At 42.8% G+C, this 12,316-nt stretch overlaps 1 protein-coding gene across 1 annotated transcript in view; it reads right to left on the reverse strand.

The window, feature by feature from the left end:
* The window catches only part of oca2 (oculocutaneous albinism II), a 498,511-nt gene that overhangs the window by 330,014 nt on the left and 156,181 nt on the right, over nucleotides 1–12,316 (reverse strand). Inside the window, exon 9 of the mRNA XM_063052933.1 lies at nucleotides 2,244–2,315. Coding sequence (XP_062909003.1) covers nucleotides 2,244–2,315 — 72 coding nt within the window. The remainder of the gene's footprint in view (nucleotides 1–2,243; nucleotides 2,316–12,316) is intronic.

Raw genomic sequence — 12,316 nt, forward strand, 5'->3', positions numbered from 1 at the left:
TGTTATGCCTCAACTAAATTAGTACATTTATTTCTGGTCAGCATACATTAAGGATGTGAGGATCTCTGACAGGTGCAGAAGAGGGTAATCAAAATGGTTCCAGGGATGGGGGATTGTAAATGCAAAGGCAGACTGTAGAGGCAGAGATCATTCTCCTTGGAATAAAGGAGGTTGGTTGAGAGAGAGAGAGAGAGAGAGAGAAATTCCTTAGAAGCATACAAGATAACAACAGGCTTAGACAGCAGAGAAAGAGAAGCTGTTTCTATGAGATGACTGTTAATGACTAAAGGATACATACTTAAGGCTTTAGGATAGAGCTAAAGCTGAAATCTGAGGAGAAAACATTTTAATGCATTGTGGGATAATAATGTAGAATTTGCTGCCTACAAAGATAATCAAAGCAGAGGTGGATGATAATCCAAGAAGGAAATTGGAGATGCAGTTGAGGAAAACTGGGATAGAGCAAGGGAATGGATCTGACAAGATTGCTCCACGGAGAGCCAGCACGGATTCAATGGGCTGAAAGGCCTCCTTTCATACCATAACACCCCAATGATCTTGCAATTCTGTAAAGAGATACTTATTTAGCAGAAAGAATGATACAGACTGATGGTGTAACTCTAAATGAAAGACGAACAATGAAGAGACCTTCATACTTGCGAGCAACACACATAAAAGTTGCTAGTGAACGCAGCAGGCCAGGCAGCATCTATAGGAAGAGGTACAGTCGATGTTTCAGGCCAAGAAGTTTAAATCTTCTCGTACTTCTATGTGTGTTGCTGGAAATTCCAGCATCTGTAGATTTCCTCGTGTTTGCGTTCATACTTACCAGCATGACTTTAAAAGGTGGAAGGGTAGGCTGAGACAGTAGTTCATTAATTATATTATTGGGATCGTAAGCCTCAAAAATGGAGACAGAGAGTATAAAAGCAAGGAGGGTCAAGAGAGTAATGACATGTATTACGTCCAGTTTTGGTAATTGAATTTTGGGAGGATGAGATGGCCCAAGACAGGGTGTGGAAAAGATTCACTGGAGTGGTTCCAAGGATGAGGGACTTCAGCTAAGAGGACAGATTAGAAATTATGGGGTTGTTCTCCCTACAGAAGAGGAGGTTGGAAGGAGATTCGTTAGAGATGTGCATGCTCATGATAGGATTGGATAGGGTAAGCAGACTTTGTTCATGTTAGTAAAGGATACAGGTTTAAAGTCACTGGTAAAGCATCCAGGATCGATATGAAAAAAGATCTTTAATACATAGTGGTAAAGATCAGAGTGTGAGTGTGGCAAATGAAAGGTCACGTCTGGTGTCCAAAATGGAATTGGTTACATATTTTAATGTTAAAGATGTAAAAGCATAAGGCAGCTCCTTCTCTGCTGCAACAATTCTATGATTCGATATATGGTTTTCCAGCACATCAGTCTAATTTCTTATAGGGTATCCAATGCAAATTCCTCAGGTATTTTCATTTTTATATCAAACATATTGAGTGATTTTTTACACCTGTACATAGATAGGTAACACACAAAAACGCCAGAGGAAGTCAGCAAGTCAGGCAGCATCTATGGACAGGAATAAAGAGTTAAGATTTTGAGCCACCCAGCTTTATACTTTATCCTTCCTCCTGTACCCACCCAGCTTCCCACTCACCTGTTTTTATCAATCACCTGCCAGTTTGTACTCCTCCCCATCCTCCCACCTTCTTATCCTGGCTTCTGCGTCCTTCCTGGAAAAGAAGAGGGAAGAAGCCAGAATAAGAATGTGGTGGAAAGGGAAAGGAGCTGGCTTCTAGCTTCTTCCCCCTTCCTCTCCAATCATGAAGAAGGGTCTTGGCCTAAAACGTTGTCTGTTTATACCTCTCAATTGATGCTGCCTGAGCTCCTCCACAAGTCTCCAGCATCTGCAGAATTTCTTATGCTTATAGATGGATAACATAGCTGTTTGAAAGATAATAACATTTTGGCATTCAGCTCATCAACTACGAGTAATTGCATTACAACTATCGCAGGTAACAAACATGTCAACACTGAAATTACCCTGTGGAACATCTTTGCTGTTTTCCTCTTTGCCAATCCATATGTTTTAAATATTCTCATTAAAGTAGCAGTGGGAAGTATTAAGCAAATAGTTCAGCATTTACCTAACATTAATGTTGCAGCATAATTTCAGTTAAACCTTTACCATCCAAACAGATCTCCAGAAAGGCACAGCATAGAACATAGCCGGGTGAAAAGGGTCACTTACATCACCGATCACAGCGAGGGCAGCTAAGGCTGCCAGAGATCCCAACATTGCGGCCAATGTTCTGTGAACGATCTGAAACCACAACAAACAGATGGACAATACATCATCATTTAATCAGCTATAACTTGCAGATTGCAGTTCTAAAGCATCCCTGTTTTAGGAGTATAAGGAAGGTTGAACAGGTGAGAACTGAGACTGTCCTAAAGGGAAGGGCATTCCAAAGCTCTGTTTCATGGACCTCTTTTTTTGATCACTTCAGATTCCTTATTGCTGAATTAGCAATAAGGCGCAGCACATCACACAAACCAATCTTCCGTCCGTGGACTCACTTTACACCGCACGCAGTCGGAGCAGTGCTGCCAGGATAATCAAGGACACGACCCACCCAGCCAACACACTTTTCGTCCCTCTTCCCTCCGGGAGAAGGCTCAGGAGCTTGAAGACTCGTACGGGCAGATTTGGGAACAGCTTCTTTCCAACTGTGATAAGACTGCTGAATGGATCCTGACCCAGATCTGGGCCGTACCCTCCAAATATCCAGACCTGCCCCTCGGTTTTTTTGCACTATCTTACTTTCCATTTTTTAATTTTCTATTTATGATTTATAACTTAAATTTTTAATATTTACTAATTTTTACTCTTTTTAATGTTTTTAATATTTAATATTTGTAATCCAGGGAGTGTGAAGCGCAGAATCAAATATCGCTGTGATGATTGTACGTTCTAGTACCAATTGTTTGGCAAAAATAAAGTATAAAGTTTAAACAATTAAAATATAATAAATGAACTACAAGTTCCTAAATAGACGCCTTCAACGGTACTGGTTATTTGTGATGTCATTTAGGTTACTATTCATATCGAACTCCGCACTCTTATTTGGTCATTTGGAACAGTAGCTTTCCAACAGACTACCTGTTACACACCGAGCTGCAAATCAATAAAAAAAATATCTTTGCATATAATTCTGTACTATTTAAACTTCTGGCATTTTCTATAAACAATCCCAGCCAAGTTGGGCAGCACAGTGGCGTAGTGGCCAACAATCTGGGTTCAACTCCCACCCTTGCCTTGTAGGTTCTCCCTGTGACCACGTGGGTTTCCTCCAGGTGCTTCAGTTTCCTCCCACAGTCCAGAGGCGTACCGGTTGGTAGGTTAATTGGTCATTGTAAAGTGTCCGGTGATTAGTCTAGGATTAAATCAGACGATTGCAGGGCAGTGTAACTCAAAAGGCCTGAAGGGCCTGCGCTGTATGTCAATAATTTTTTTTAAAGTTAATTGCGCATTAAGCATTACTCCAGGCAAAGTATCATTTGTGCTATTATTTTCTCATTTACAGTTCTTCCTCAAGGCATCACCTTCGCCATGCTGCTGATGGACCATTAAATGATAGTTGTAGTTTGCTCTATCACATTAATAACGTAACGATGGCCGGAGCCCTAAGTCTGCAAATCTCTGCAAGTCCGCTGAGGGAGTCAAAGGACCAATGTCTGCGAGTCCGGATCTACTGGAGGCTGAGGCCAGCCTGTCCTGGGGGTGGGTGGGGGGGAGGAACGGGGATTGTTTCGCTGTTGTTGTTTTGTTGCTTGTTGTGTCCCTGCGTTGTCCTGCCCAGCACTGTGGGCTCGCTATGTTGGTGCTGCAGGGTGTGGCAACACCTGCGGGCCACCCCAGCACACTCCTGGGTGTGTTTGTCGTTCACAAAAAGGATGCATTGCACTGTATGTTTCAATGTACACATTTTAAATAGATTTGAATCCTGAATTTTGAATCTATTCTACAATGTTATTTAAATCTTATATTTAATCCATAATTCTGAAACAAGAATTTACACTTCTCTATCTATCTGAATCAATGAGTACTGCCAGCACTCACAGTTTTTGTTTTGATTTAACGTTGCTTTCTATCAATGTAAAGAGGTAGCCCTGGATTTAATTTTTATTGGGTAGATATTCATTCCTGGCATCATGTAAGAATCATTCAAATTAAAAATTGAGAAACTTGAAATGGAACATTCAAATAATTAAGCATTGCCTGAATAGAGTTACGCTTAAATGCAAAACATTAGTACTAACCAGCAAGAAAAACAGCAGTAATTAAGAATGTTCAATGCTTTCGCTGATCTACAAGACTATTTATAGCACAACAAGCACGGGTGTACAGAAAGAGCAGAGAGAAGGATTAAGTAGAGCTTTCTGAGCTGGGAACTAGCTCCAGCAGTGGCCCTGATTAGAAGGAGCGGTCCACTGCTTCTGCTGTCAATGCTCGATCAGAGCAGCAAACACACATTGGTCAGGATTTTCCTCCTAACTGCTCCTGCGCCTCTGATGTATCTTTGCTGGAAGCCCTGCCTGAGAAATCCCCTAACAAAGAACATTTTCCATTTCACATGGAGAAGTGCTGAATGTAAGGAGAGTTTCCTGGCCATTGTGATTTGAAAACAAAGAACAGTACAGAATCAGGCCTGTCTGTGCCTATCACAATACCAAACTAAATTAAACCTTTTCTGCTTGTACATGATGCATATCACTCCATTTTCTACATCCATATGTTTACCTAAAATCATCACTGTTACATTACATTTGTGTCCACCACTGCCTCTGACAGGCTGCTAGAGGCATCGATGGCTTAGGGGCTTAATTCCTTAGGGGTGGATATGAACAGTTTCATCCCCACCTCCTTGATTTTCTAATCCATGACCCTCTCTGAAAGGCAGCAGGCCAGTGTGTAATGTCGCCCAGTGCAAGATACATAAGATACAAATTCGGAGCAGAAGTAGGCCACTCAGCCCCTCAAGTCTGCTCTCCCATTTGGTAAGATGGTGACTGATCTAATTAACCTTAGTTCTGTATGCTTTTCTAACACAGTAAACTTTCACACCTTGCCTTCAAAATATTCAAAGACTTTGCTTGCCCCAAACTTTGAAGGGAAAAAAAAGCTTTGTGTTCTGTGTTGTTCTGACAGGCGATGTGGGCATGCTACGTGGGCATGCTACGTAGGCGCCGGGATATGTGGCGACACTTGCAGGCTCTTAAAGCTCCAAAGTCTCACAGCTCCCTCAGAGAGGAAAAGAATTTCAGCTTACCTCAGTCTTAATTTGGGTGACTCCTTATTTTTAACAGTAACACACAACTATATCTGAGTTTTTGATTCCCACCCCTCCCCCCACACATGGAATCCTCCTCTGCTTAAACAAGCAACTAATAAAACAACACACATAAAAGTTGCTGTTGAACGCAGCAGGTCAGGCAGCATCTCTAGGAAGAGGTACAGTCGATGTTTCGGGCCAAGACCCTTCATCAGGACTAACTGAAGGAAGAGCTAGTAAGAGGTTTGAAAGTGGGAGGGGGAGGGGGAGATCTGAAACGATAGAAGAAGACAGGAGGGGGAGGAATGGAGCCAAGAGCTGGACAGGTGATTGGCAAAGGGGATATGAGAGGATCATGGGACAGAAGGGCCGGGGAGAAAGTAAAGGGGGAGGGGGGAGAAAACCCAGAGGATGGGCAAGGGGTATAGTGAAGGGGACAGAGGGAGAAAAAGGAGAGAGAGAAAAGAATGTGTGTATATAAATAAATAATGGATGGGGTACGAGGGGGAGGTGGGACCTAGCGGAAGTTAGAGAAGTCAATGTTCATGCCATCAGGTTGGAGGCTACCCAAACGGAATATAAGGTGTTGTTCCTCCAACCTGAGTGTGGCTTCATCTTTACAGTAGAGGAGGCTGTGGATAGACATATCAGAGTGGGAATGGGACGTGGAATTAAAACATATGGCCACTGGGAGATCCTGCTTTCTCTGGCGGACAGAGCGTAGGTGTTCAGCAAAACGATCTCCCAGTTTGTGTCGGGTCTTGCCAATGTATAGAAGGCCACATCGGGAGCACTGGATGCAGTATTTCACCCCAGCCAACTCACGGGTAAAGTGACATCCTTCCCCCTCCTGTCTTCTCCTACCATTTCGGATCTCCCCCTCCCACTTTCAAATCTCTTACTAGCTCTTCTTTCAGTTAGCCCTGACGAAGGGTCCTGGCCCGAAACATCGACAGTACCTCTTCCTAGAGATGCTGCCTGGCCTGCTGCGTTCACCGGCAACTTTTATGTGTGTTGCTTGAAATTCCAGCATCTGCAAATTTCCTCATGTTTGTGAACTAATAAAACATGTTTGTTTGTTCCTTCGATGGTCTTACAGATGACCCAAAGTACTTCAAAGACTAGTTTCAGTATTTTTTGGCCGTGAATCAGAGTGAGCCGGTCTACAGGAGTGAAGAGCACTGCACTTTCTCTGTAACTGCGACACTTTATTCCGCATTCATTTTTGCTTTCCTTTTGTACCACGTCAATGTGTCTTTGTCTGGATGGAATGCAAGATCTCTGCACTGGACTTCAGTGACAATAATAGACGCCCCATTGTATATGGATGAGAGAAAATACAGGGCTATGTAGGAGGGAAGAGTTAGACTGAACTAGTCTAACTTTTAAGTTAAAAGGTCAGCACAACATTGTGGGCCGAAGGGCCTGTACTGTGCTGTAATGCTCCATGTTGCATATTATTTAGAGGTAAAGTGTAGAACAGGCCCTTCAGGCCCAATGAACCACACCACCCAGCAATCCCCCAATTTAACTCGAGCCTTATCGCAAGACAATTTATAATGAACAATTAATCTACTAACTGGTACACCTCTAGACTGTGGGAAGAAACCGGAGCACCCGGAGGAAACCTTTACAATCACAGGGAGAACTTACAAACTCCTTACAGACAGAGTGGGAATTGAACCCCAAACCTCAGCTGCAACAGCATCGCGCTAACTGCTAAACTGCCACGGCACCCAATTTTATTATATGTTCTAGAATAAGCCAGTTAATATTACCAATCACCAGTACTAATTACCAATGAAGCCAAAGGAAGTTAAAGGAAATTACATCACTGGGGTTGAAGGATGGATTGGATTTCTATTGACCTCCTTCCTTATTATCCAACAAAGTTTAGGACCATTTGTTTAGACTTTAGAACAGTTTGGTGACAGGGGTTACGATATTCTCCTTGTGAACAAGTATATAAAGTGTAACTGAGGAGCGAGTGCCTGTTTTCAGAGTCCAGTTAATCAACAACAACAGCGACCATCAGGCCATAAGACAGTGGAGCCATTCTTCCCATTGAGTCTGCTTCATCATTTCATCGTGGCTGATTTATTATCCCTTGCAACCCCACACTCCTGCCTTCTCCCCCTAACCCTTGACACCCTTACTAATCAAGAACCTATCAACCTCCGCTTTAAATATACCCAATGACTTTTGCCTCCACAGCCGTCTCTGGCAATGAATTCCACAGATGGTCTTAGAACTCCTCCATTACAGAAACATCCTCCCCATGACCACTCTACCTAGGTCTTTCAATATTCACTAGGCTTAAATGAGATCCCCTTTCCTTCATCTAAACTCCAGCAAATGCAGGCCCAGAGGCATGGAGCTCTCCTCATATGTTAACCCTTTCATTCCCGGGATGATCCTTGTGAACCTCCTCTGGATCCCCTCCAATGCCAGCGCAAACTTTCTTAGATAAGAGTTCCAAAACTGCAACAATACTCCAAGTGTGGTCTGACCAATGCCTTATAAGGCCTCACCCAGTAAAACTGTTCACCTACTGATCAAAAAAATTCCTGATGAGTGATCAAGCAGCAACGAAGTGGCGGAATGGCCTCTCATCTGATCCTCTATTCTGCCGCAAGTTTCCCTCGACATGGAAATTAGGTTCCAGCTGGTTGAGCAAAGCACGATAATTTGTTTGAAATTACCAAAGCTCCACCACTCGGGCTGCATACTGATCCTCTTCCCTCCTCCTTCAATGGAAAAACTATTACAGTTTTGCGCATCTCATTATAAGTACAATAATACACACGATGCAAATACAAATGTAAAGAAAACTGTCATCCAGCCACAAGAAATGTGAATAAATGAGTTACGATGGGAAAGGGTTTATTGTTGCTAATGAGAACATTAGAAAAATGAGCCTTCTTTAGTCATTAAAGAGCAACAATATTTACAGGTGACTGCTGCTGCCTTTGGAGATAATTATGAGGAAAATGTAACAATGTCAATGTTGTGACAAATGTGCTTAGATATTCAGAAATGCTCAGCAAACAACATGACCAGAATCTTTTAGTACGAGTGTGTTCACGATCCGTACCATGCATTACCGAGTTAATACAGTGTGCGTTGTTAAAATAAACAACAAGCAGGTTGAGCTGAATCAGCAAGGAGGGATGAATTATATAACAGCATCCACCACGGCAGAATATCCCAAAGCATGGTAAGTCAGCAGACCAGATTTTTGAAGCCCAAGCCAGGTTCATCCACAACATTGAGGAACATTCTCAGTAGGGTCCGTGACGAGAGACGACCTGGGAGAGGTGTACAGAATAAACGAGTGGATAGCCAGATACTTTCTCCCAGGATGGAAACGTCCAGCAGCAGGGGGCATAATTTTAAGAGGATCAGAGGAAAGTATAGGAGGAATGCCGGAGGCAAGTCCTTTCACACAGAGTGTGGTGAGTGCCAGGGGTATTGGTAGAGGCAAATATGTCATGAAACTTCTTGCATAGCAACAATAGTACAGTGCAATACATAAAATTTACTGTAAATTCCAATGGGAATGTATAAAATTAAGTAAGTATTTCAAAAAGAGTGTAAAATAATGAAGTAAACTCTGGACCGTTCAGAAATCTGATGACAGAGGGGAAGACAGTGTACCTAAGACACAGAGTATGTTGTTTTCAGGCTCCTCTGCCTGCTCTTTGATGTTAGTCATAAGAAGAGGGCATGTCCTGGGCAGTGAGGGTCCTTCGTGATGGATGCTTTCTTGAGGCGTTTTGAAGATGTCCTCGATGCTAGGGAGGGTAGTGCCCATGATTATAGAAATTTGCTACAAGTGTGCAGGAAGACAGGATTCCATTTTTGTTGTAGCCTCATGAGATAGCATTGAGAAGGAAAACCTGGCAATGTCAATATCAGCAGGGTAATCAGACCATAGATGATTCCACTATATCAAACTAAGAAGTGGTACTGCGAGTCTGCAGGAGCAGTGCACCAGGGTTAAGCTTTTAGAACCAGCCAATGTAATATACACAGAATGCTGGAGGAACTCAGCAGGTCAGGCAGCATTAGTGGCGAGGAATAAACAGTCGATGCTTCGGGCCAAGAGCCTTCAGCAGAATTGGAACTCGCCAGAAGTTTTTATCTCATTAAGTGTCGTGGACCTGATGCAGAAAGTTAGGAAAGAAAGTCATCAAGTTCTGAGCACAAACTGAAATTAGGTGTTCTAACTAAGTCAATGGAGCTGGATATATTTTATGTTTCATTTGACTTGCCCCTTTCCTATCCCATTTTGCCCTGCACTGTTTTTTCTTCCTTGCTCTATCCTTTCCCATGTGCCGCCTATCACACATCCTTGTATTTATACTTAAAATAACTCGTCTCATTCCTTTTCCCAAACTCTGATGATTTTTATCTTCTCTCAGTTCTGAGGAAAGGTCACTGACCTGAAACTCTAATGATTTTTCTACCTTCGCAGATGTTAACCATTTCCCGACACCTTTTATTTCAGATTTCCAGCATCTACTTTTCTTCAGAAATGTGCTGTCCCTCAAGTCCAAGAAATAAAGTCAATGCTATTTTCAGCAGCAGGCGAGCTGACACTGGGTGAATTCCACTGGTGTTACAGCGATGTATGTAAGAAATATTGCTTGTTACTTTATGATACAGATATGTGGACTAAAGTTCACCTCAGGATCAAATAGGGCATTAGCATTGTGAACCTTCATCTTCAGCTTCTGATAGTTGATAGTCAGCATCTTGCAAACAGTGCCAGAGACAATACTTTTGGTGTCCACATCATAGAAATCACCCTTCCCTTTGGACTCTATCTACTATATACTTTCTCACTGCCTCAGTAAGGCAGCCAGCCTAATCAGTTCAGCCAGCGAGTCTGGGGGGCGGGTGGCAGGGAAACAAAGGAAATGCTTTAAGGATAACATCAAAATCAGCCTGAAGAAATTCAACATTACATCTAAAAACTGGGAAGATGTTGCACTCAGTAGATACACCTGGAGGAATTCTGCTCAAGAGAGAGCTGTGCTACGTGAGAACAACTCCTGCTGTGCCACAGAAAGCAAGCAGTGGTTGTGAAAGGAGAGAGTGAACAACCGTAATGACAGACGCCACTGACTCTTGCCCACAGGAATATATCAATCCTGGATCAGCCTCTGTAGCCACCTGAGGACCCACCAAAAGACAACTCCTTAGGAGAACATCATACTCGACTGGAGTGATTTCACCACTACCACTATAAGAGTGACTGTGCATCAAAATCAGTTCTTCAGTTGCAAAGTTCTTTAGAATGTCCTAAGCATCTGAAAAGTCTTATACAAGTCTCCCTTTACTACAAGGAGCACAAATATTGGTGTACGTTTATATTTTACCTTGTCCAAAGGCTCAATTAAAGTAAAATAACTTTTATTTTCCCAGCACCAACTTCTTCACACAAAGAGTGGTGAATCTGTGGAATTCTCTGCCACAGGAAACAGTTGAGGCCAGTTCATTGGCTATATTTAAGAGGGAGTTAGATAAGGCCCTTGTGGCTAAAGGGATCGGGGGTATGGAGAGACGGCAGGTACAGGGTTGTGAGTTGAATGATCAGCCATGATCATACTGAATGGCGGTGCGGGCTCGAAGGGCCTAATGGCCTGCTCCTGCACCTATTTTCTATGTTTCTATGAAAGACTCGTTCTGCTGGCCTCAGGGTGGGCTCTTCTAATTCTCTGAAGGACAATCATTGTTCAAAAAACTCAGGAAGTAGATGAGCATAAAACATATAACATTACACACAGCACAAACCTCTCAGCCACGATGTTGTGCTAATCTTTTAACCTACTCTAAGAACAATCTAACCCTTTCTTCCTACATAGCTCTCCATTCCTCTATCATCCGTCTGGCTATCTAAGAGTTTCTTAAATGCCCCTGATGAAAAAACTGGTCAGTGCTTTGTCACCATGAACCATTCAGGGAATTCCTTTGTTACATAGCCTGGTGAATGTGAGATTTTAAAAAATATTAGCTTTATTTGTTGTAAACACGAGGAATTCTGCAGATGCTGGAAATTCAAGCAACACACATCAAAGTTGCTGGTGAACGCAGGAGGCCAGGCAGCATCTCTAGGAAGAGGTACAGTCGACAGTCTCGGCCCGAAATGTCAACTGTACCTCTTCCTAGAGATGCTGCCTGGCCTGCTGCGTTCACAGCAACTTTGATGTGTGTTGCTTTATTTGTCAGATGTAATTGAAAAACTCAAAACGTACAGTGAAAAGCATCATTTGTGTGAACTACCAAACCAGTCAAGGATTGTCCCAGTCCAAGCAGGTATCGCCATGCTTCCAGCGTCAACATAAGCATGCCTACAGCTTACTACCCTGCATGTCTTTGGCATGTGGGAGGAAACTGGAGCACCCACATGGAAACCCACATGGGCACAGGGCAACAAGCTCCTCACAGCCGACGGCAGGAATTGAACCACAATCACGGGCGCTGTAAAGCGTAACACCAGCCACCACACTGTAGGTTAAAATATCGTGGTGGAGTACAGGAGAAAAGAAAAATACCATTTCTTTTGCAGGGCTATGGCAGTCTCGCTTCCTGTCAAGGCAAAATGAAGTGTGTATAAATGCAACGCTAAAAGCAGGAAGAAAATAGGAGCACTATTTTACTGTGAAATTAGTTTGGAGATGAACTGAACCCACTTCACACATGGAACCTGATGAGAAACACCACAGGAGCAGTCAAATAATGATGGCACTTGTTTAGCTGCTGTTTATCATGATTATCCTTTGTCAAAGACACAGATTTTCATATTTTTTAGCACTCACACATACTGCGCATACATAGAACCCCACAAAGCAGTTGATACAATATTGTTGAAACAAATGTCCGTGCAATGCTTGGAGATTCTGGCTTTTGTCTAACATAGCTGAGACCAGTTAAGTGATGTGGTCTACTTCAAAACTGCATTTTCAAAGCAGCATGGGCAATG

Source organism: Mobula hypostoma, chromosome 7 (assembly GCF_963921235.1).
Source record: "Mobula hypostoma chromosome 7, sMobHyp1.1, whole genome shotgun sequence".
Taxonomy (NCBI): domain Eukaryota; kingdom Metazoa; phylum Chordata; class Chondrichthyes; order Myliobatiformes; family Myliobatidae; genus Mobula; species Mobula hypostoma.